Here is a 25,944-nt window from a genome sequence, read left to right as displayed (position 1 = left end):
GTCTTACCTTCAAGGTGACATGAATATTGATTAGCTAAAATTTCTGTCTCTGTCGTTGTTGCAGCACATAATGAAATAGCTTCTGTTCTGTTACATCAACGTAAATGCAGAGTAACTCCCCTGAAGTCAACAGAGACACGCTTGTGCAAATCTGCGGGAAGAGAGCAGTATTTGTCCTCATGTGTGAGAAATAAAATATGTGCTCTCAACACAGTGCAATTTGTTTAAATAAATTATAGATGCACCCAGATCTGTGTACAATGCATGACACAAGAGGGCAGGCATTTCATGTCATAATACAAATATTTTGAGCTGCAAAGAGAAACATTTTGGGGGGGGGGGGGGGGGGGGAATGAAAGTCACTAGACTCCTTGAGGGGATCTTTACAAATATGGACCAACTTTCAGTGGTGGGCCAGATTTTAGACTTAACCTTCAATTTGTTAAGAATAAGTAAGTAATAAGGAAGGTCCTCAAAGAAGGGAACTGTTTTGTTTCAAAGTATGGTGACCTCTAGTCATCTACCAGTTTCTCAATTGGTGTAAATTGGCATAGCCCTGTTGACTTCAATGCAGCTAATGCCAATTTACACAATTGAGAATATGACCTGGAGTGTTTATAATATGATTTAATAAAGCAGGGACAGAGTGTCGCTATTTATACCACTATTTGAACCACAGGCTTATTGATCATTTCTATATTCATGCAGAGCTTACCCAGAAATAGAATCTAGTTTTCAGTGAGGTCCCTACCCTTTTACAAAACCCATTTTTCCAGCTGGGTTGACTGAGACTCTAGGGGGTTGAGTGATTTGCTTGAGATCACAAAGTTAATCAGAAGGATTTGAACTTGGGACTTTCCTCCTGTGCTGTATCCTGCAACCTTAGATAGGATGGGAGACAGCATAGGTGAGGTTTCACCATATGGTCATGAAAACATAAGACTTTATACATCCAGATTTCAATAGAAATATCATAATTTATTCTGTTTGTATAAAAAGTCATAATCATGTAACAAAACCATGTCTTCTTGCATAAGAAGAAATATATTATTTCACATCATAAATAAATCAGCAAACATACAACCCTTGGCAACTAAAAAAAAAGCACTCAACCGGTGCTTTCATGTCAGTGCTTAGGAAACGGGAACAGTTAAGATGTGATTACAGTACCCAAAAAATACTGAGGTATTTGGTTGCTCCAGAAATGAAATTTCAGGCTTGTGAAGGCAAAAACAATGCATCTACATAAAAATAAATAAATAACAGGACTTTCATATAAAAGGGGACAGCATCACTGTTGCTTAGGATGTCCAGAAATGGGAATACTGGTGGGTATGCTACTTAACAAGGACTAGACTTTTAGAATTGACAGACAAAGGAGGAATAGCTCAGGAGAAGAAAAGAGTGTTCTGTGTTCTTTGTCTCCTTTGTAGACATCCAGATATTGGTCAAAAATATGCCAGCAAGCTCAGGAAAGAACCTAGTTCACTGGAGTCAAATGAGCCCCTCTGTGCTTGTGACAATGTGTTTGTTGTTCTGGATGGATGGAACCCCATGTGAACTAAAATGACTGAAGACACTGTCCCCAGGGTTATTGCACTTTTTAGACAAGAGTCAAGTTTTTGTGTTCTGAATAAATTTTCATCTACTCTTCAGCAGCTCGGAGAAGTGGTGATGGGACTCTGTAGATAGCTTAAAGCACTGGATGAAGGGTGTACAGGGATAGAGACTGGGAAGTTAAAAACAGTGGTGGTTGATGTTCCTCTGTCCAATACAGACATGGCAGGGCTTCCAGCTTCTGCTGAGCAGTTTGGGGCTAGGACTTGAGACTCAAACTGCAGCAGCTGCCCCATGAAGCTGAAATTTGGGGAGATGATGCTTCTCCTCTGCTTCACAAACTCAAAGGCCTCGTCCAGTTTGACTCGGTTGGTTCTCATGAGATAAGCAAGACAGATGGTTGCTGAGCGGGAGATGCCAGCCTGGCAATGCACAAATACCCTTCCGCCGTCATTTTTAACAGAGTCTGAAATAATCAATTAAAGGACATGGTTAACACAGGGGTCAGGTTGCTGCAATGCTATAAAAGCACAAACTGCTATTTCAAATTTCAAATTTATTCTTTCCATAACACTCTTGGTGTGCATGGATCTTCACAGACAAAGACTCTTGTCCTGAGGGAAATAGCAACCTAGGGATTTCTATACTAAACTCTACAAATAGTTTTCTTCAGTCACTGATATTTGTTTAAAATACTCATCTCTACTATTTAAAAAATAAAAACCTATCAGTGGAATAGCAGACTAAGTTTACTAACTGCTTTCTGTAGCACCAATGTTATGGGATTCAATGTTTCAGACAGCTTTATAAAGCTAAGGATCCTCTCAGAATTTAGCAATACAGCCTTCTTTGGAGCACAGACACTAATAGACAGCTACAGATTTACTTCATGTTACTTTAATCCCTGAGGAAACAGTTCTCCATATATTTTAAAATTAAACTGGGCTAGAGTTTTCCCCTTGAGATTTTTGCCTCAAGGGTAATGCAACTGACTGTTTGGAAGCACAGACTGTAAAGAGCATGCATTTACCTATGAAGTCGATGGCTTCGTTAAACCAGGAGCTGATGTCAGCCTTGTGGTTGTCCTCCACTGGGATGCTTTTGTACTGGTAATGACCCTCAAAATGGTTGGGGCAGTTTGCCGAAACGTTGATTAAGGCTGTGATCCCCAAAGCATCCAGCATGTCCTTTCTGGAGGCATGATAGGCACTGCCTAAGTAGAGAAATGGTAGGATTTCCACCGGCCCACCCTAAAAAAGAGACAAAGGAAGAGGATCAGTTAATTTCACTCTGTGATTAAAATAGCCTCCCTCTTCTTTTGTTACATGCAAGCAAGCAGATGTTTGCTCTCTTTACTTGGTTTTAGAATTAAATATATATATCTGTATCTGGGCATCACCTCTGGAGATACTCAGCCTCAAGGGCTATTGTCAATTCAAATGATCCCTTATTTCTTTGTATGTTTCCTACTGACCTGGTCATAGAGCGGGGTTCCACAGGAGCTACAGCCAGAATCCGCACTGCTGGGCATGCTGTTGGCACTCAGAGGCAGGCTCAGGCCCGTTGGAGCAGTTGGCTTGGTACACAGCTCAGCGCAGGCAGAAGAGAAGGCTTCATACCCTCCTGGAATAGTGAGGAAACAGAAAGGTCTTATTAGCAGCGGCCAGATATCAATTCTCTGCGCCCCCTGAAAACACACACCCACCAGATTAGGTCCCCCAGGATCCCTCAATTTTCAGCATTTGAAAGCTATTCTGTAGCACCAATTAGCACAGGGGCTCTCGCTTTAAAGGCAGGTTGGGGTAAGTTTTAAGTCTAAATTCGATCAATAGCTCTTTGCTGAGATTGTTTTAATACCACTCAAAATACCGGGAGGGCAGAGGGGAGTTCGGTAATCGCTGTCTCGTTCTGTTTCTTTCCCGTGCCCTTTGCTAGCTGGAGTGCGTTGGGCAGCCCAGGCAGGCAAAAGGAGGCACCCTCGAAAATCCCATCTCCCGAGGCCCAGCACTGATCGCCCCACCGTGCCCCGAGCCCTCCCGAGACTCACCCTTGAGGAAGCAGATGCGCGTGTCCCTGGCCTCCCTGCAGAGGGTGTTTACGGCCAGCATGATGGTGCTGTCCCGCTTCGGCAGCTCCAGGTCCGCGCTGTGCTCGTCCAATAGCACCACGGCTTGGTAGCCCCCGCTGAGCAGGCGGCTCCGCAGCTCCTCGTTGGGGATAATGTGCTCCAGCCCCATAGCCCCCTTGGCCCGCCGCTTCACTATGGTGCTGAAGCGGACGTTGGAGGAGCCCAGGATGTGCGCGGAGTTGAAGGAGAAGAAGGAGCGGCAGTCCAGCACCAGGCACTGGCAGGCTCTGTCCTGCAGGAGCCCCCGCAGCGTCTCGCAATCCAGGGCGCCCACCTGCATGTTGACCATAGCTCGGCGGGCGGAGTGCGAGCGGAGGGAGGGAGGCGAGAGCTCGGAGCGGCGCGGCAGGTCAGTCCCCAAAGGCAGGACGGAGTCCGGCGGGGGGGCGGAGGAGGGGGGTAGATTGCGGGTCTCCTTCAAGGTCAAAGTGCTGCTCCGGATCGGAGAAGGCGAGTCCTCTTTGTCTGTGCCTGGGGGCGGTTTCCTCTCCCGGCTCCTTTGTTTCTTCTCAGGGGGTGACTTGGTTTCTACTGTTAGCGCTTTAAAAATAATGAATCTCGTAAATTTCTTCTCTTGTTTTTAACTCCACAACCACCCCTCTGTAGAGCAGAGGCAGAGTCTGGCTTGAATTTTGCTGCTGGAGCCTCACTTCTACTAGCGGCTCTTTGCGCCTCCTGCTCAGCGTTAGCAATTTCTCTTTGCTCGCTGCAGCTTGCGCGTGGCCTTATATAGTCTCAGCCTGAGCTCGCTGTCTGCCTTTTTTTTTTTTTTTTTTTGTGAATGAGATTGGGTCACATGACGGCTTCGGGAAGACGTCACTCGGAGGGGTGTAGGGCAGACACTCCCTGCCCAGGAGAACTCACGTCATCGACGCTGAGCAGTAGCTTGTATGCAAAAAACACACAGACAACGTCCAGCCCAGTCAGGCAGGAAATCAACTGATGCAACCCTACGCCCTCCAGCACTGCGGGCAGAAGCAACCGGGCCTCTGGGCGCTGATTAAAGGGCACACAATGTACAGCGGAAAGACGAAGAATATATACACGATCCGTTCATATTATTTACTGTTCCACGTTCCCTTATAGGCTTGGTATGTAAGAATACACACCCAGTCATAGTGCGATGAGAGGTTAGACTGCAGAGCTCACTAACTATTTCTCGGGGTAGAATTAGAGCTCTTCCACTCAGTGTCATAGACCCCCCATACGGCTAAGGAGCTAAGTGAAGTTCTTTTAAAGCACAAGTGGCAGTGGTTTCTCCTTCAAAACAATATTAGTTCATGTCCACATTCCTTTATAGATCTGGTATGTGACCGCAGGCACACACTCTTCATGTTATTTCTCTTTAGATATAGATATATATATACACACACACACACACACTTTTACTGTTTCACATTGCCTCATAGGTCTGGCATGTGAATGGGGTGTTAAGAATAGCGTCACAGTGTGGAGGCAATAGGAATAGACATTTTAAAAATATATATATGAAATGCCTAAAAGAGACTGTGTGTCTGTGTCCACATTCCCCAGTATGTTTTGCATGGAAGAAAAAGCAATATAACTCAGTTCTAGGCCTGGGATTGTATTCTTTGCAGACTCAAAATTCCCACTGAAATCAGGGTTCCCAAATACCTGGCAGTGGAGCTGTTCAACCTCTGATTTTTTTCCCCTTCACCAATGCAGCAAGGCTTCCGAAAAGTTATTTTTCCCTGTGGGTGATGAACTTTCAGCAAACCGCTGGTGTATTTCTTACTCGGTGCTTCCAATCACAGTTACTCTCGCTTCCCCTTCCGGGGTGCCTGGCTTTTAATGCAATCTCACACACAGCCTGTCTCTCCCTAGCTCTGTTTTCTCTGGCCCTGACTCTGTTATCGCCTATGGGGAGAGGGTCCCCCTTGTCTCTCTACCTTCCCTTTTCCCTACTGCCCACTCTTCGGGACTCCCCCTTCTCTCCCAGTCTTGCCCCACACACTTGCTTTTCTCTCTCTGCCTTGTTTCTTCCCCTACCACCCACCTGACTCTCTCTCTCCATTCCTTTCAAAACAAACTTTCCCTGTTTTCATTTCCTCTAAGTCCCTCAAACTACTTTGGACTCCCTCTCACACTTTCTAATGCCCAGACTGCCACACTTTTCTGGGACTTTCCAGACCTTTCTCCCTAGGCGCCTGACAAACTGTTAGCTGACCAGCTACCTCAGAATGTTCTGGAATCTTCTGGGTAAGTCCCTGACAGTTCCATAAACAAGTAGGCCTCTCCCTGCAGCCTTCTAGAACCCCTGGAGTTCCCTGCTGATCTGTATCTGACCAAGTGCCCCAGAGCCATCCAGAACCTTCTGGGGATTTACTGTCTAATTGCCTGTCTGTAACTGATAAACTGATTGTGCAATTGTGTCTATTCTGCCAAACCAGGCGTCCTCTGCCAAAGCTGCAGGCTCTCAAAGCAAAGCAAATCTGGGCGATGTTTTTTTCCCCTGAAAAATAAACACAGGATTGCACTTTTTCATTTCTGCGTATTTATTATTGTTATTACAACAACAACATGACTAAGAGACAGATTGCCAGTGAAGGATTCGTATGTTCCAATGCTTGATGTTCCAGTCCCCTTTCTATCATCTACTCAGTTCCTTGAACCAGGGAGGCAGTTTACAACACATCGTTTCCAGTGGATCATTAATGCTCATGCAGCATGATCAATGAAATATTCCGCTCAGGTGCCCACTTGGTTAGAATAGTCTATTGGATGTGCTGCATAAGATGCTGCCATTAGCAAGATTATTATCTAAAACCCTCACCCTTTACAATGCTCCAATCAAAGTTTTACTGACCATGCATCCGCAAATCTCCTCTTTTAGGGGAATAATAATAGCAATAATTATTTATAATAAATTGATCAATAGTCTTTTCACAAAAAAAAAACAAAAACAGTCAAGAAAGGATGGGCCAAGAGCTGAGGCTCTTATTTAGAGTTTATTGTCTTGGCAGAACTCCTCCTTACTGTATATACCCAGGAATCATTTCAGGGAGAACGAGGGAGTAATTCAGCAGTCATTTAATGTGGCACACTGCAATAGTTTAGAATGTGGGTGAAACCAGACAATCCGTATGCTCTCGAATGATGTCACATCAGAAAATGATAAAAGACAAAAGCACAACATCACCTGTGAGTGAACACTTTCCACAAAGCTATCACTTTACATCTGACCTATTGGTCCTCATCCTCAAAGGAAACCTGCACAACACTTTCAAAAGACGAGACTGGGCGCTTCATTTCATTATCCTGCTAGACACTAAAAATCATGGACTGAGCAGAGACACTGCATTTATGGCTTATTACAACGATCGGTAACCCACTAACCCCCTCTTTCTGTCCTATGCCTGTAGAGGTGTTAACAGTTCACTCTATCTTGAATGCTCCCTTACAATATGTGGTAACTACCTATGCTAAACAATATGTTCCGCCTTGCATTTTGCCATGATGCTGGGAGAACCTTTCCCAGACCTGACGAAGAGCTGTGTTTAGCTCGAAATCTTGTCTGTCTCACCCACATAGTTGGTCCAATAAAAAATATTACCTCACTCACCTTGTGTCTGCAGAATCCCATATCCAGCAGGAAAGGAGACTATAATTCTGAGATGGAATTTGACTAGGATATTGGGCTTAATACCTGTACTGTTGCAAAAAACACCAACGGGATTGTTAGGCCTGGTCCACACTACAGAGTTAGGTCAATGCAAGGCAGCTCACATTGACCTAACTATGTAAGTGTCTACACTAAAATTTCACTGTCGCTGACGTAACTGCCCCACTATGCCAACTTATTACCTCTACCTCTTTGAGAGGTATACAGTCAATGTCGATGTAGTCAGGTTGATGCAGTGTGTCAGTGTAGACGTTGCATTGCTTACATTGACTGTTCCTGGCTTTCAGAAGCCATCTCTAAATGCCCCACACTGACAGTACAATCAATACAAGCGTTCCTGGTGTGGACGTGCACCACTGATACAAGGAGCAAAGTGTAGACACACACAAGCGATGTAATTACTGTAGCAGTTGTATGCTGATGTAAGTTAGGTTGATTTAATTTTTGTATTGTAGACATGCCCTTAGTAACCATGAACCAAGAGGTCAGAACCTCAATGTGATGTTTCATCTGAAGGACAGCACTATCGGCAGGACAGTGCCCTCTACTGTCATGCTAGGGCACCGGGAAAGCACTGATCCAAAGGGACAAGGGCCTTCTCCTCATTGCAACACTATTTTATCCAGCATTCTGGATTCTTCCTTGGAGGTCTCCCATTCAAGTACTGACTTGGGCCAGCTCTGTGAGATTGGATAAGATCACAACCCAACGTGGCATGGCTGCAGCTATAACCTTGCTGTACCAATATTATCTTGCCTGATATCAGCCTCAGGGCACTTTTTCTTTTATCCAATTAAACCAATTTTAACATGTGGTTCGGCTGCTTTAAAATTATTTGAGCATAAAAGTAAAATAAAAATGGATTTTTTTTCCATCTAGGAAGCCTTTATTTTTCCTGAGCTTATATGATTAATTATTCTCTGGTCTTTGAACGATAGTTAGAATGCACCTCAATAGCAACAAATCTTTTCCATAACACTGTTACTAACTAGCACAAGAATATTAAATATTGGACCAGATACACTCTAGCTGCTGTTGGAAAGTGCAAAAAGAACATCATCCATGCCACCATGGCACCCCTGTATCCTAGGGGAATCCACCCAAATGAGGGCGATATCAGTTGTGCCAATTGGTTTTGTCACCGAAGGAGGAGAGCTTTGATTCTGACCTTGCTTACGCTAGAACAAAGTAGGAGGCACACGATTAATATAAAAGGAATTACAGCAGTGTAAAACCAGTGCCAGTAGAGAGGACAATTAAGTGCTGATAGCACTAAAGAATAATTTCCTTGTCTTTGTCTCTTATTTATTTATTAAAAATAAATATCCTTTAAAAGCTAAGATAATGAAAGCACAGAACAGTGTTAAAGCCACATTTAAAGAGTTTAGTTTAACTCAGTTAACTTATATTAGAGTTCGACTTCATGGTTTAACAAAAATCAGGAAATTCCAAGTTAACCCCTAATAAATCCCTGTTTCCAATCAGGCTAAAATGTCATTGTGAAAATAATAATAACACCAATAGAAAAGGACTGTGCAGTGGTGTGAAGGAGGGAGGTGGCTCTTTAATATGATCACGGTGTGACTCACATTAGTCCAGACTCCATATTACTTTAATGTTAGAGTCGTGCGGCTGTGAGTTCACTTTTGTTTTATACAAGCTTATACAAGTTATTTAACAAGTTCGTAGACATGAGAACCTCATGAGGATGATACCATCTTCATGGGGTAGGAGATTCATTGCACAGTGACCTCACCATGATTTCATGGTCACATTTGCTGTGCCTTTACATGTTTGCTGTCTCTTTGTGTATGGACAGTGGGAGGGAATGTTTCATTATCCCTTTTCAGAGTGAAGAGCTTCACATTCCAACCTGACACTTATCTAGGAGTGTAATAATTAAAAGACCATGGAAAGCTTCTACAATACAGACTGACTCTAACGCTGATTTATTTAGCAATCCTGTGATGATCACACATAACCCCTGACCTGGGATCCTTCCACTTACACAGATTTCTACCATACATTTGGTATTCTCCTTCTTAGCTTTCAACCTGTTGAGAGCTAAATTGATGCCAGAGATGGTGAGTCAGGGCCAAATTCAGACCTGATGTAAGTGAGCAAAATGCCACAAAAATCAGAATTTCAGCAGATTTGGATTTGGCTTGCCACTATGCTTTACTGACTTTCACGTGTGCTTTGCCTGAATAAAGATATACAAGATTATTTCTACAGTGAGACGGACGTGCGGAGGAAAATGGAAATGTGCTGGATTCATTTCTTAAGCATGTGTAACATTTTCTCTAAACTCCGTTTCACAACCCAGCATTTCTGTTTATAAACATTTGTATAAATCTTGTATATCAAGAAAAATTCACAAGTGGGAAAAAAAGAAAGGGATGAAAGGAATTAACTAGTAAAATATAATCAATATAGAATTACCAATTAGAAATACTACAGATAACTAGATTTCTTAACACATTTAAATCCCAGGACTGTATCTTCTTGTCGAGTTCTGACCAAGTTCTAGATTTTATCAACTTCATAATGCTGCAGAGGCGAGAGTGGGGAATGTATTTAGTTGTCCAGAGGGCCTGTCCGGACAATGTAACAGGAGGCCCTGGGTTGGGGGTCTTATTCGATGAAAGGGAGGCTGAAAATCCAATATGGTATTTTCTGTATATGCTTATGTCTGGTTGTGTTCTATTGAACTGCTTCTTACTAACTGAAAGCTCAGTGGTGTAGAGGCTCAGTGGTATAGTGGTTATGGTGAGGAGTATGGCTGGCATACAAACAGATGGACCCCCCCTTTGGGGAATAACAACATCTCCTCCTTTATGTCAGCCTTGGCTGGGGCAGACCTCCTCTTCTCTTGTTCAACAGAAAACCTTCACCCATTGTTCCATTAAATCCCTCCACTAAAATACCAGTTCTAGACGCATTATCTGTCTACCCCAGGAATGATCACTGCCTCCAAAGTCTATGCGATAGGAGTTTGGGGCAGGTGTGGAAAAAAGGTCATACACTGAAACTTGGCCCTTGTAACTGGGAATGGCCCAACAGAATGATTTACAGGAGATCCCAGATTTGCTTGAACTGGCCCTGGGAGTCGGGAGATCTGTCTTCTATTCCTTACTCTGACACTGAGTTACTGTGTAGCCTTGGGCATGTCAGTTAAGGGCCAATTTTCAAAAGCAGCCACTGATTTTGGATGTCCAGTATCGGATACCTTGGCCTTGATTTTCAGAAATGCTAAGCACTGTCCCTCTTGTTGAAGTCTGTGTTGATGGCACTAGCACCATTCAGCAGATACTCAGCACCTGGAAGGATCAGGGAAGCAATACTCATGGCTTTAGCCAAATTAGCATTACAGTTAATTAACTCTAATCATCTACAGCAAAATGAAATGTACTGAACAAAGGAATTATCCATCTGATAGTGGTTGTGAAGTAACTCTATGTGTAAAGCTGGGATCCTTCAGCATGAAAGGCACTATATGTATGTAAAATCAGAGCATAATTTGTACCACGGCTTGCTGGAGTCAGCCCCAGCACCTCTTTTCATGTCAGTTGCAGACCCAGCATCTCTACTGTCAGAGGCAGATCTCACACAATTGGCACAAGCAAGGTTACTCTGTGCAGAGGATGCATCTTCCATGCAGCGTGACTGTGCACATATGTTCACGTGCGAGGTCAGACTGTGCAGGGGATGCCATTTTATTGCTTGAGTCCCGGCACCTCAGTCTTTGGAAATTAAGTACTGTGTAAAATGCATGTACACTAGGCCTTTTTAGTAAGGCAAAGTTACAATAAAACGTTTAACATACTACATCATACATTACTTATTACTTATTCAGAACCAGGTTAATATTCAAAGAACCTGGCTAAACATTCTAGCTTGCCGGCTTGGGAGCCCTCCTCCTCTGAGTACACTAAACAAGGTGACCATTCTCTTTAGCAGTATCCAGTAATTCATCCTCATTACCCTTTTATCAGAAACATACACTAATGAGCAGTGAGGTAAGAGCAAGTTTTGGTGGGAGGGAGGTAAATTTTAATAGAAAATGAATGACATAGATTGTAACCAGATAGCAGTAAGAGGCATGTTGCTCTCATGCAGAAATCTGAGACATGGATCTATTGTTAGTCAGCTGATTCCAGCATCATGTGGGTGCAGCGATCACATGTGAGTTCCTAAGCTCTGAAATCAGCAGCTATCTAGCAAAGATTGTGATGACGCAGCTTGGAGCAATACAAACTGTAGGTTGCTCTTCTGACTTTCTCCTTTTTGTTATTATTATTGATTACACATATAGCTCCATAAATGCACCTGGCATTTAGTAGACAAGTGAAAGGCATAGGGTCAGATTCTGATTTCAGTAACATTGGTATAAATGGAGAGTAACTTTAGATTTACACCAGGGTGAATCTGCTTTGAATTTACACCAGGGTGAATCTGACCCATCCTGAAGAATTTACAAACCCAGGCCCAGATTCAGATGTGAATCAAAGTAAGCCTAGAAAGAGGAAGGAGTCTAATTTGATGTAACTTACACCTTCTGGTCCCCTCAATGCATATATTATACCAATTTAGATTCCCTCTGCACTCCAGGGCCCAGTTCTCCATAAGCTACAGCTGTTTGCACTAGTTTCCTGATGCAGTGGAGCCATAAAGCCAGTTTAACCAACTACTCAGAAATTCCTCCAGTGTAGGAAGCATTTCTGGGGAAGAAAGGACATGACCAGTGCTCCTGTGTGGTCTAGCTACTCATAGCTGCCAGAACAGCTCCTGGGGACAATAAGCAGCTGGCAGACATTTATAGTACAGTAGTCAAGGGACCAGCTGTAGAATTGAGAAGCTGCTAGTGTGATGTAAAGTCACTTTTACCTCCCTCTGAGATCCTGTGCCAGTGCATGTCCACTGATCCTAGGAATCAGGGCTCCTTAGAGTTACATACACTTACCAGCATCTAAGCAATATTCCCTGCCTTACACATCACCAGTGCTTGAATTACAGGGAGGGTTGGGGTTGGGGGGGGCTGGGCCCCTTAGTACTTTTAGGGGCTACTGCAGTTCTATCTTCTGATCCCCTTCCTTTTCGCTATCGTTTACATTAAAGTAAGCCAATTCACATTCAGGGGCTCCCTATTTTTTTTCCTGTAATGCAAGCATTGCGCATCACCCCTACATTTGTCCCACTATGTCTAATGGAATGTAAGGGGGAGAAGTAGTTGAGGGGATGGAAGAGAGGAATGTAGCAGCAAAAGCAACTAGCAGGCAGATGTAAGAAGGTGTAAACTAAAGTGGCCACCTCTATTTAAATTCACAACTTCTGCCTTCTTAATGTGTAAATTACACCAACTTAGATTGTCTGACAGTGGGTGTGAGCAGGTCTAAGCATACGGGAGTCCAAGTATAAAGGGAATCCAATTTACACTTTGGTTACCTTTTCTTACTTTTTCTATAGTATCTGTTTGCTCCCAGCACCAGCTTTTGAGGAGTTTACTCCTGTGAATACCTAACCTTTGAGTAGCACCTTCTGATTGTCTGTTAAAAAAAACCCCCAGTATCAGTAAATATAGAACAGCTTATTCATTTTCACTATAAAGTGTGTTAAAATATTTCCTCTATGAGTTGATTCTCTCATGTGATAGTGTGAGGTGATGTTTATGTGTAAGAGAGAGGCTGGTGAAAATGCAGGATTAGTCATAGAAAGGAACAGCACTTGCCTGTTTTGAATATGAAAACCTTTAGGCTTGGGGGAAAAAGTCAAGCCTCGTTTTCCTGTTTTGTTTCTAAAAGTACATTTGAATATATGGGGAGTGACTCACCCATGTGGTCTGTGTCTATTGCCTCTAATGGAAAAATGTGGCATACCTCTGTCTATAGCTTTATTCATACAATTTTTTGCTCATGTGACGTCCTGTCATTGTCCCCTGTGCCTTTTCAGTGCTACCTCACTACCCACTTGACTTTATATAAGTCAGCGTTTACCTGATCTAATCTACCTGAGATATTACCCTCCAATGAGATCCTTTTGCCTCAGGTGAGCTTACACGATGTTCATCTTGCTAGTTTTCTCCTGTACTTTTGATAACATTTTGTTTTCCAATTGGAATGAATAAGTGATGAAGTCATAAGGAAGATCTGGCTGAAATGAATTTTACCAAACATGGCACATTCCTGATGGGGGTTGGCCAGACTCATATCCCAAATGTTCTGTGGATCCTGGAGCCAGCTGCAAAGTGTGATTTCACCTCATACCCTGCACAACATGCTGAAGTCTATTTAGATAGAGGCCCAGGAGAAGGGAGTTTAATAGGCATATGCTTCCTACAGAGCAAGTTTTACCGCTCATGTAGTGTCAAAAACACTCTTGCTAACAAAAAAAACTAGGAAAACCATAGAGCCAGCATACTCAGCTGGAATCCTTTCCTTGATTTAAGCAACCTTTGGATCAGGCACTAGTTGTCATTTTGTATGAGCCAGCCACCAAAGTACCCTGAGATGATAACATCTTTTGGTCATTCCTAATTTAAAGACAAAGTCAAAAGAGTGATCTAGAGGGTCACCTGAGAGATACATCTTTCCCTGTGTCACACTGCACCTGCTATGATCAGCTGAGGCACTCACGCTGATAGCTTCTTGGTTTGAACTGGAAGGAGTGGATGGGATGGCATTCTTTATTAGGAGTCCTTGACTCTAGATTCACTCCCCTGCTATATTTGATTACCTTAAGGTCATGCCGAAAAGCCAGTTATCCTAGATCTTTTTGTAGTAGTGTGGCTGGGTGGGAGAACATGAGTTCCGGTGTTTTCTAGAGGGTTTGCATGTGGAATTTACACCAAACTCTTGTGCATTTAGACCCGGGCCAAGGATGGGCAGATTTATGATAAATTCAAATAAATATACAAGTAAGTCTTCCGCATTACTGGTTGCCTGTGCCAGTCAGAACCACCTGGACAATATCAGTTTCCATAAGAAACAAATTAGGAAGGAAGAAGCAAGTCAAAAGGGACTGTATGATAAGGCCTTGGAATTTGTATAGCTCTGACTTCAAAATAGTTTTATTGGAGCTGGGCTTGAACAAAATCCCAGAACTTAGCACCCCAGAACTTTGAAACACAGGGAATGCAGCTCAGTATCTGAATTTTAATGCTTGGGCCCATGATTAGTTTAATTATTTGCAGGATTTCTTCCTTCTATTCTATTCTATTCTATTCTATTCTATTCAGGTTCATATACCATGACCATCAACCTGATATCTCGGAGCCTGGTGATTGGTTTCCTTCTCTCAAATCTGATTTTTTTCATGAAAAAGAGGAAGAAGAAGTGAAATTTGATATAAGTTGAAGGCAGATTCTGAAATAGTAAATAAAGGAGGCATGAATCATCCTTTTACAGAAATGACGGAAAAGGTAGTGGTTTGGAAGAAGAAAGCTATGTTCTACATGGTTGATTCAGCGCTCTGGACTAAAAATGAATCACCAGAATATTTCAGTGACATTACCAGCATTAACACACACAAAACCCCCAAGCTCAGACAACCTTGCTTATGAAACTCACTTGATGGAAGTTGTATGCATTGTTGTAGTTGTGTTGGTCCCAGGTAATATCTTTTATTGGATCAACTTCTATTGATGGAAATTATCATTCAGATCAATATGATGGCTTTCCCAAAACATTGTATTCAATTAGATTTGCAGTATGTGCCAGCTAGTCAGAGCTCATTGGAAATGGAAAATATGTTGTAATAATAATAACAATACTGTAGCTTATAGCTACACAGCACCTTCCAACACAAAGTGCTTTAGAAACTACAGGCCAAGTTCTTCTTTGCCCTGTGGCACTTTTTATCCTGTTGCTTTGGTACAGAAGCCATAAAAGCAGAGGATATACCAGTGGAGAATACCCCTCATATAGGGTCTTCCTTGGATGGTGTAGAGCTAGCTATGATAGCTCTTCAATGCTGCCTCATAGCTCCTGGTGTAGGCATTATGCTGAGAGCATGGCTAGGGGTGGGGAATGGGTGCACTTTGGCTGTTCTTAGCTACTAGTTTGTAGCTGAGCATAATTTAGAGCATCCCCAAGGCCGTTCTAACTTACACCAGGCTCCCGGCAGGCCCTAGTACAGTCCCAGAAATATGGGAAGGTACAAAGGGGCCTTAAAACCCCTTTGGCCACTTGCTCCATTCCTGGGCTGAGCACAGCTCAACCAACTGCTATAATGAGGGACCTTTTCATCCACTCCTGAAGTGCAACCCCCTGTAGGGTGTAGCAAGGCAGCTGTTTCACAGCAACACCAACACCAGGCTCCAATCCTTTACAATAATATATTATCATAGTTTTACACTAGAGTGGCCCATTACTGTAAAATACTGTAATCCACTGGTATCAAGGTAGCCATACTAAATAACTCTCATTGTTAAAAGTCAGAACTTCTGTTTTATAAACTGGGATTTTCAATGGAGCCAGCTGGAGCTAGGTGCCCAACTCCCAATACATTTCAATGGGCTTTGGGTATCTCACTCCCTTAGGCATCTTTGAAAACCCCAGCCTTGTTAAATCAATGTTAAAGCTTGTGGAATGTGAAGTTTCAAGCCAAGCTGATGTAAAACATTCAGGATTCAGATCAGCCAAATCCCTGACAAGCTATTTTTAATTAAAGAATGTAAAGTTACAGATGGATAGGAAAGGCAGAAAGTGAGGGTGACAAACAGAGCGACAAACAGTCATTTCCAAAGAGCCCCTTGGAACATCTGAAATGCTGCAGTGAGGTCATTTACCAAGAATATCAGCCAATCCCAATGCATGTGGTTCCCATTAGAATAAGATCAGGAGACCACCAATGCTGAAAATATTTCAGTTTGCTTTCTTAAAACTGAATTTAGTTTTCTAATTTTTTTAAATCATGCTTACGCCACCTTTGTAAGTTAGAAATGTTTTTGTGGACAGTCACTTGGACATTAGTTGGATTCCAGTCCCCACACAAGTACTATTACTCAGAGATTTTCCCCCTGAAGGTTTCATATCTTTTTAATTAGCAATGGGGCATGATTCATATTCAATATCTAACCAAAAATGGTTTCTTTTGGTCATAAATGATTCATGACCAATTATCTATCTAGCTAATCATGTCACCAGTGATTAGAGAGAGAGAGACCAAAACAGAGGGAGAGAGCAAGATTTACAGGCCAGATCCTGAGCTGGTGTAAATCTGTGTATATCCAATGAAGTCAATAGGAGTACCATACGACAGGTTTAATTCACTGGCATTACTCCAGTCTGTGCCAGCTAAGGATCTGGTTTAGGGGGAAAGGGACTGATTGAGAGAACATGCAACTATATGTGTAGATCCTTACCCATATATCTCAAAGGAGTTAGTATGCATGGGGCCGAAAGAAGTATGTCTTCTGCTGGCACTGGTTACAAGACACATGGCCACCCATTTAGAGTTGTAGTAGCCTGGGAGCATCTTAGTGCTGCTATGATATGGAATTCAGGCTCTGAAACAAGGAAAACAGATCTGGCATTACCTGTGACTCTACATTTGGGGACGACATCACTGACAGACAGCCAGAAAGCTCCTACTGTGTCCAGAGGACTGGGAGAGAAAAATGTAAATCTGGAGAAAAATATTTTCATTTCTGCATTGAGGTCTGGAGCTTTCAGTCAAGAGCAGTCAATCAAGTCTCTCCTTTCCATTCTTAAGGCAAGATTGTAATAGGAAACTCAAATGCCTGTAGTATGGGGTGGTGCAGAGAATCATTGCCCAAGTGGGGCTCCCAGAGGCATTGTACTTGAGGATAATGCCTCCAGGAGCTCAGAGCTGTCTCTCTACTATGCTCTTTGTAAAGGCTCAGTATATGTGTCCCATCAGCTGACTGAGCCCCACTGGCTAATAGAATGGGAAGAGCAGGTGGTGGGGAGGAGTAGTCCCCACTGTTGCCTCTCCACTGTCTGCTTTCTTTAGGAAAAGCAGAGCACGAGGTGAGCCTAGCCCCAACATTGAGGCACAAAGGGGAGAAAACTTGTGCTCTCTGCCCTGCCCCTTGTGCACCCATGCAGAGTCAGCCACTATCTACCCTATAACTTAAAATGAAGGGGCTTGAATCTATGAGTAATGGGGGTGGAGAATGCCCCCCAACAACAGGAAACTCCAGGTGATACTTAGTTTGGATTTTGATCACTATATTTCCTACTTAGAAAAGCCTGAAGTAAGTGAGTCCAAGGCTGTGAATGCTGGTACGTGCAGATTTGCAGCTCATCTGATTGTCCTTGGGCATAATTTCTCAACCTGTGGTACGCAAGACACAGGCAGGGAGTACCCAGGGAAAAACAGAGTGAAGGGGAGGCGGGCGGCAGCTGCCGACTTCTGGGGAAGGCGGGCGGCAGCCCCCCACTTCCCGCCCAGTCACAGATCCCAGGTAGGAGCCTGATGGCAGCCTCCTACGTCTCGTAAGCTGGGCTTGCATCTGGGTGGCAGCCACCCGCTCCCCGGCTCCAAGCCGAGGGACAGTCTCCAGTGCCCCGGCTTGAAGACGGGCAGCAGCCGCCTGCCCACATCCCTGGGTCCCAGCCGGTACGGAACGCTCCTGTGCCCCAGCTCGAATTGGGTGGTAGTCGCCCACGTCCCGGACTGGCAGCCAGACAGCAGCCGCCTGCAACTTGCCCAGGTGGCAACCCCCATCCTTGGCTCAAAGCCCAGTGCCCAGAAAACTTGTCAATTTCACTGCTCTAGCTGAACAGTGAAATTGACAACTATGACAGCCACAGATTTTACCAGTTACCTTTCTTTTCCTGTCTCTCACTCACCCCTTCCTCCTCTCAAATCTATGGCAAAAAATTTGGCACGGCGCTTTATATTTCCCAGCACAGGCATGCCGCTCAAAGCCTTCTAGCTGTGGCCAACTGGGCTCTAGCCCAGGTACATACTTGAATTGTGCACCCCTGGTGTAAAGGTGGTAACCCTACCCACACTAGATCTGACATCTGTCATATCACAGCCTTATATACTCAGCCCTTCTTCCAACATATGGCTCACATTAGTCAGTTAATATAGAATCCTGTGGAAAATTGGGTGTTGGGTACTTATTAAAATTTTCAGAACTTAGGGGGTACTTGCTACTTAAAAGGTTGAGAAACACTGCCCTTGGGGACAGTTATTAAAAATGTTTCCTAACAGCCTTGTTACCTCTTCTGTACAAGCACTTCCAGTGTTCATAGTCATAGTGAGACACCTCACTAAACAGTTGATCTTTAACAGTGTGGGGCTATCTGGTTTTCCTACATTTCTTTTCAGTTATAATATGAGTTTCTCCCTTGCTTCTCGCTGCAAGAGCTTTGTTACAATTAGCTCAGTGCTGTGAAGTGAGAGCAGAGTTTGCCAGGATCATATATAAGGCAGTCAATGATTTTACAGCATTTACACAAATAAACCAGTCAGGAATGCTACTTCTACCAGGGTAGGGAAAATACCTGGCAATTCAGAGTCTACAATATTTTCAAAGAGCTTTACAAACAGCAACTATTGGACCCCCTCAGCATCTCTGGAGGTAGGTAAACTGTTAGTATTACAGAAAGGAAAAGCAAGGTACAGAGAGCTGAAGGGTGAAATTCTGGTCACACACAATTTCCTAAGTAAAAGGATTTGTGGCCCCCAGCAGAAATTGCAAATGAAAATTTTCAGCTACTTCCTACTGATTCCAAATGACAAATAGGTTTTGGAACACAGCAGTGGTTCAACTGACTCCTTGGGATATTGGTCCTGCATTAGCAACAAACCCTGACCAGAAGAAACCAATAGAGACCAGCTGAAGAATTCTAATGCAGCCTACTGGGATTATCACTAAAGGCCAGGGAGCACCCAGGATATTGAGTGGAAAATAAAACCATCCCCCCAATATGGTATCAGGGCATGGAGTACTCGTACAGCCTGGCCTTCAACAGTACTGCACTCCTGGCTGTGCCTGTTATATCTTCCCCTGCCCAGGGTTTCCATTGGACCCATGCAGTTCATGGATCTACTGGCCCCATCTGTATCACTTCCCTGCACCATAGACTGGGACTGGATGGTTCAGGGGGATTGTTAATAAGAAGGGGAGCTTTTTACCTCTAGGGTACCAATGTGAATCTGTTAATGTTGGTATTAATTAGTTAGTGTTATTATTATTATTGCATTACTCAGAGACATATATATATACATGGTAGCAAGGCATGGTTCTTGACCTAAAGAGTTTGCAATCTAAGACAAGATGCAATGAGTGAGTGTAACAAACAACTAGGGGGAGAGGGATAGGAACACATGATTACATGAGCTCACTACATGTTCAGTTAACTGGTTTTGAGTCATTCTTTCTCTCTCTCTTTTAATTTTTGTTTTGCGTTAGATATATATATATTCAAATATATATTATATACTGACATCAGAAGTCCCTGCTCGCAGTCTTCCTCAGTTGGGAATTTCCCATATGCACCATGAAAGAAATGAGTTTTGAGAGGGATATGAAGGAAGACAAGGTAATAGTTTTACAGACTAATTTGGGGAGGGTGTTCCAGGCATAAAAATTGTTGTAGAAGAAAACACAAAGGTACTTGTGGGAGAAATGAACAAATAGTCCATCGAAGCTGACACCTTTGGTGGATTAGAGGGAGCCAGGGTGTCATGATAAGATACAAGTTTGGATAACTAGGTAGGGGCAGAGTTGTGAAGAGCTCTGAAAGTGACAGCAAGACATTTGCATTTCATGTGGTGGAGCAGAGGGAGCCTGTGAGAGACTTAAAGAGGTAGGTCGAATGCATGGTTGGAATGCATGGCCTGGAAAATGATCTATTCTTAGCAGTCCCCTAAGAAGGACAAAGTGGGTGGCAGGAAGGCCAGCATGGAAGAGATTACAGTAGTCAAGGTGGGAGATGCTGAGGTCTGGATGAGAATGCTGGTCAGCTAGATAGAGAAATAAAAGCCAGATCTTGGAAATGTTATGGAGGAACAAGAGGTAAGGTTTGGGAATGGCCTGCATGAGTGGGTCTAGTTCGAGATAACCACCAGGTAAGAAGTCTTGGAGGATGTGATGCTGCCAATAGTGGTAGAGAAAGGATGTTTTAGAGGAAAGTAATGAAATTCAGTTTTGGCCTCATTATATTTAATTTGGATACATCCAACAAGAGGATTTGTCAGTGAGACACGCTGAAATGTGGGATTGGATGGTGGGACACAGTTCAGGTACTGACCAAATGTCCTTACCATTTGGTAGGTGTTTGGTGGTCTATGAAGAATGAGTTGGTGGGTTTCAGTTTATTTACTAGTGGACAGGTGACCACAAGGTGCATGCATTGGCTCCCTTTTCTTAGTGGAAAAAACAAGAGGAGAGTGATCTTCCCACTTACCATGACAAATTGTCCTTCCATAGCAAGCCTGAGGCACATCAGTGGAGCAGAGTACATGATGCTTGCCTTAACTCTGCCGATGATGTACTTGCTCTATGGCACTGTCATAGGCCGGCTGGCCCCAGTAAATGAAGAAGTTGATTCGGCATCCCTGTGCCAGAGCAGATGCTCTCATTGGCCAGCTAAGAGAGCAGGGCAGTATCTGGGGCTATAAAAGGTGAAGGAGAATCTGAGGGGGAGAGACCCAGTGAGAGACAGTGACCTGCTGCGTTGGGGCTGCCAGAGTGAGGAGAGTGGAGAGGAGGTCTCTAGGAAAAGCTGCAGAGAGCAGAAAGCTCTCTGCAGGCCATCCCTGGAAAAAGAAAGGAATGATCAGGAAGCCAGTAGAGGGGCTAGCCTGCTGACTATTAGGAGCCAAAGCCAGTGTTGGGTCACAGTGAGAGATGCCAGGGCAGTGATGGAGAGCTGGGACATAGTGAGGGACCCCAGGGCTGTGCTGGAGAACAGGGGCATGGTGAGGGAAGCCAGGGCTGAACTGGAGAGCTGGGGTGTGGTGAGAGATGCTGCAGTGCTGCTTGATGTACTGTTTGGACTATGGTTGTGTTACTTGGTGCTGGAACTTGTTTTCTCGTGGTTTATGTGCATGGGGCTTTCTTTTGTAATAAACTAATCCCACAAGGGCCGTTTGTACTTAGAAAGACTGTTTGGACTATTTCTGGGGTCTCTGAAGGAGGGAAACTGAGTCAGAAATGCCTGTTGGACAGTGGCCTCCCACAGGAGGGTGCTCCAGCGGGGACCACTCTACGACAGACACTTTTTAGCAGCATTAAATTCATTTTAGGGAATGAAGAGAAGTAGCTGCAATCACTGAAACCCACAACTACTAGGAAAATGTCACAGAATATGTAAACAGAACTAAAAAACAATCCTGTTCAGTGATAGATTCCAAATCCTGGATACACTGCGCTATTTTTTTCTTGAAATAACTCTAACCATTTCATTGAAACAACACTAACTCCTCTCACTACTCCAGTCAAGAGATGTGTGATTTTCAGCAGTGTTGTCAGCTTGAGGAGTGGGCGACCTTGCCTGGTGTGAGTAATTCAAGTATCCACTACCCAAGTGATTGCAGCAGAATCAGAGAATTTGTAAATTGTGTCCTGCATCCAGCCATTAGTCACCAGCCTGGGGAAATGCTCTCCTGCAAAGTTAGTGTCCCAGAACACACTGTATGTTTGCTTATTTGCATTCTTTTCGGTCTTTCAACAGCAACAGAAACATTAAAGCTTCTCAAAAAGGATTATGACCTAAAACAGCTGGAGTGAAATACTCTGTTTTTCCCCAAAATAGCAAATTTCTGTAGTTGTTGCTCATCATTCACCCTACTACTGTATAACAGTCGGAGGTATTAGTTTAAAAGTATTATAGTAACTATATAGCACTTGTCATCAAAGGAAGTCTAAGCATTTTACATATTAATTAATTAAAGCTCTGTGGTAAGTATTATTCTGGGAGGCAGTGTGCCTTGGGATTCCTGCAGAGAAGCAGAAATGAAGACTCTTGAGTTCTGTCCCTACCTCAGACTTGCTGGGTGACCCAGGACAAGTCCCTCAGACTCCACGTGCCTCAGTTTTTCCAACTGTAAAATAGAGATAATTATACTTAGCTTCAGTTGTAAAGTTCTTTGAGATAAATCCTCAGATGAAAAATGTGACTGTTTACCTTGGGGGTTATGGTACCAGGACATATATATCAAATGCGGCTCTGAAGGCCACTCTGTTTTATATCCAGCTCCCCATAGTTCCAGCCACAGGATTGCCAGCACCCCTTCAGCGCTCCCATTCTTCTGTAAATACCCACTACACCAGAAACCAGGATGGGGGAAAGGGCTGAACACGGAGCTGTTGCCACACAGGGATTCTCTGTACTATCTACGTATTTATATAGCCCTCATCACCATAAGCTCCTGAGCACCTTACAATCATTAGTAGATTTTATCCTCACAACATCTCCCTGTGACATAGTGTGTACTATCCCCATTTTAAAGACAGGCAACTGAGGCACACAATAGATTAAATGACTTGAAGAGGCATGAATTGAAGGCAGGTCTCCTGCATCCCTGTCCAGGGCCCCACACACTAATAGACCATCCTTCCTCCCTACACAGGGGGGATCCTGAGAGGGCCAAATCCAGTAGGTTTCCAACTTACTTTGTGGAGCCAGAACAGAGCAAAAAATGGAGCCCCAGATGTTAACCTAATGGAAAAGCTGTTACATTGTATAAAGGTGACAAAGAATAGCTCATAAAAAAGACTATTCTGAGCGCAATGAGCAAAGGTCATTCTCTTGTTTGTGTATTATTTACACAAGTGACTGTGCCACACAGAGTCATAAGCAAACCAGGGAGTTATCTGAACAGCTCAATATCGCATGACTTATTATAAACTCACGAGAGTTGGTCCCACTGAGCAACAATCACAGTTTGGATAGATGGTGCCTGTTCATTACTAACAAAAACCACCATGAAGGTCCAATCAATCTTCAAAGAGAATGAGCAATTAGAAAGGATTCAGGCAAGTCATTCTGAAGGAGCGTATGCTCAATTTCTGATCACACATCAGCATAAATATCCACCTCTTTGCTTTTCAGGGATAAAGAAATTGTTGGGAGTGTTATCTGAGTGTGCTGACGTGTATTTAACTGCGAACTTTGCTCAGGTTCACATTCCTGTTTTACATGACCCAGCGACCCTGAGCCCTGAGGTAAGATCCTGCCTTCCTCATCCTGCAGCCACAATCTTTCAGCCCTTTTCACTGATTTACTGGAATTTAACTCAGTTTCCTCTCCAGCAGTGCCGGCACTAGACATAAGCAGACTAAGCAATTGCTTAGGGCCCCAAGCAGCTCAAGGGGCCCCCTTTTCGTTTTTAGCATTTGTTGGGGGTGGGGAAATAATCCTGTTTAGGGCCCCAGTGAGCTAGCACCACCTCTCAGCAATGAAGAAGTTCTGGTGGGAATGCCAGGCTCCTGGTGTCCTTGAAATATCTGGCATCAGCCAGTGCACTGAGGCCCCATGTCTTTATCCTCACAACACTGTTGTGAAGTAGGGCAGTGCTGTTATCCCCATTTTACAGATGGGGAACAGAGGCACAGAGAAGCTAAGGGCACGTCTACGCTGCAAAAAACAAAAAAACCCGCGGCAGCAAGGTCTCAGTTGACCCAGGCTCGCAATACAGGGCTAAAAATAGCCATGTAGACATTCCCACTCAGCTGGAGCCTGGGCTAGACCCTCCCCAGGTTTCAGAGCCCAGGCTCCAGCCTGAGCAGGAATGTCCACACTGGTATTTTTAGCCCCACTCCATGAACCCAAATTAGTCGACCCAGGCTCTGAGATTCGTTGCTGTGCGGTTTCTTTTTCAGTGTAAATGTACTCAAAGTGGCTTGCTCAAGGTCATACAGGAAGTCTGTGGCAAAGCGGAGAATTGAACCTGAGTTGTTCAAGTTCCAGATTAACCACTAACCCAACCTTCCCCTCTAGGACTGCCCAACCCCTCCTATACTAGCTGAAAAAGTGTGAAATGGTGACATCTACAATGGTTTCTTCCGGGTGTGAACAATAGGCCACAAGCATTGCATCTGCACTGGTTCGGCCAGTCCCCCCACTCCAAGCATTGCAATTTCACAATTACCAAAAAGCCATTTCTCTCAGGAACAGTGATGGGTTGTAGGGACAGGTGCTTTCTAGTTGCTGTTTCTAAGCAATTATAATTTTCCTTTGCCCAGCATTCATGAATAACCCATTAATAACAAACAAGTGGGCAGAGTCCCAGCACTTATGAGCAGCTAAACAAATGAGTGCAGTGCCAACTTTTATGGGCAATAATAAAACAATGTGACAGAGCTCCCTATCTCCTCCTCCTCCCATGTCAGGGTTGAGGTGTGTAGACCAGGGGGAGCATGCTGTCCCTAGTCTGTTGATAAGTAAAAGCCATTAGCCTTGAGGGCTGCCAATACAGCGCTTTTTGTACCTGATAAGGGTGTTCTGAGGTTTGATTTGTTAATGTCTGAGCTTCTCACATGGAAAGGAATATGGAATTATGGAAGTTAGAGATCATCTATCTGGCTCCCTGGGGCCAATGCAGGATTGTTCCTTTCAGTGTAGTTTCTAGTCCTTTGTCCAGTCTATTTTTAAAAAGTCCCAAGAAATGGAGTTTCCATCACTTCTGTTGGGAGACTGCTCCATAGTCAAATAGATCTTGCTGATGAGAAGTCTGTCCTGCTATTTAGCCTATAGCTAGAGTACAAAATGTAATTACAATTATTATCATCAGCAGCAGCAATTCATTTTCCTAAAGAATTAAACTCAAATATAAATGCACAGGGCCAAAATCCTGGGATTCTTACTCAGCTTGATTTAAGACTATTGTGACCCATCCGTGCCTAGGGTAGACCACCTGAAAATACCACTGTCAGGGCAGGCTGCAAAAAGAGAGCAGATTCTCCCAGCACTGGTGGGTAATACTGAAGTTAGACTCCCCAACCAGTCACAAACAGTGCTTCTGATTCCCCATACTGGCTATCAAGAAACTAAAACAAAAAATACACAGCCCTCTTTCCTGCATTTCAGTCTCTGGCTCCCAGTCAGCACAAGATCCAGTAAAGAGATAAGTTATTTAAAACTCTATTCCCTTTACCAAAATGTTCTCCTGACTCCAAAGGGTCAGTCATATTACCAGATCAATATAAGTTTGTATCTTACCCAAAATACCACACTGCCAGCCAATCTTTTAATTACTAAAACTAAAGGTTTATTATAAAAGGAAAGAAACAAACAATAAGAGAAATGGGGGGCATGCCCCCAGGCGCTGGCCTGGGGAGGGGCGCCGGCCAGGCCCTCCTTGGAGGAGCTGCCCCTGTTGCAGGCAGCCAGGGCATCCTCCCAGCCCCTCCATCCCTGCACTGGGCGCAAGGAGGGAGCCGCGGGGACCAGAGCCCATCACAGCCCTCCCCCTGCTGCCCGCACAGTGGAGGGAGAGTGGGAAACAGGCCCACAGACACAGTCCCCCCCCCCCCCCCACGGAGCGCTGCCGTTGCTGCTGCCACTGACGGAGGAGTGGGGGAGAGCGGGACATGGGCCCGCAGACACCCCCCCACGCGGGGTGCTGCTGCCGATGGGGAGGTGAGGGGGACAATGTAAGTATGGCCCCCGGGTGCCGGAGACCCACAGTACCC

General features: G+C 44.1%; 1 protein-coding gene across 1 annotated transcript; it reads right to left on the bottom strand.

Moving 5' to 3' along the window:
- Positions 1-641: 641 nt before the first annotated feature.
- DUSP1 (dual specificity phosphatase 1) lies at positions 642-4,396 on the bottom strand. The gene is made up of 4 exons (XM_067566582.1): positions 3,605-4,396; positions 3,032-3,180; positions 2,588-2,807; positions 642-2,023 (listed from the first exon to the last, which is right to left on the bottom strand). The coding sequence occupies exons 1-4, from the start codon at positions 3,972-3,974 to the stop codon at positions 1,653-1,655; spliced, it is 1,110 nt and encodes a 369-aa protein (XP_067422683.1). The 5' UTR covers positions 3,975-4,396; the 3' UTR covers positions 642-1,652.
- Positions 4,397-25,944: the final 21,548 nt, after the last annotated feature.

Source organism: Emydura macquarii, unplaced genomic scaffold (genome assembly GCF_026122565.2).
Source record: "Emydura macquarii macquarii isolate MOO-44397 ecotype Brisbane River unplaced genomic scaffold, CSIRO-AGI_Emac_v2 contig_2768, whole genome shotgun sequence".
NCBI classification, from domain to species: Eukaryota; Metazoa; Chordata; order Testudines; family Chelidae; genus Emydura; species Emydura macquarii.
Note: the sequence above shows the minus strand (reverse complement) of the source record. Positions and strands in the feature narration are given on the sequence as shown.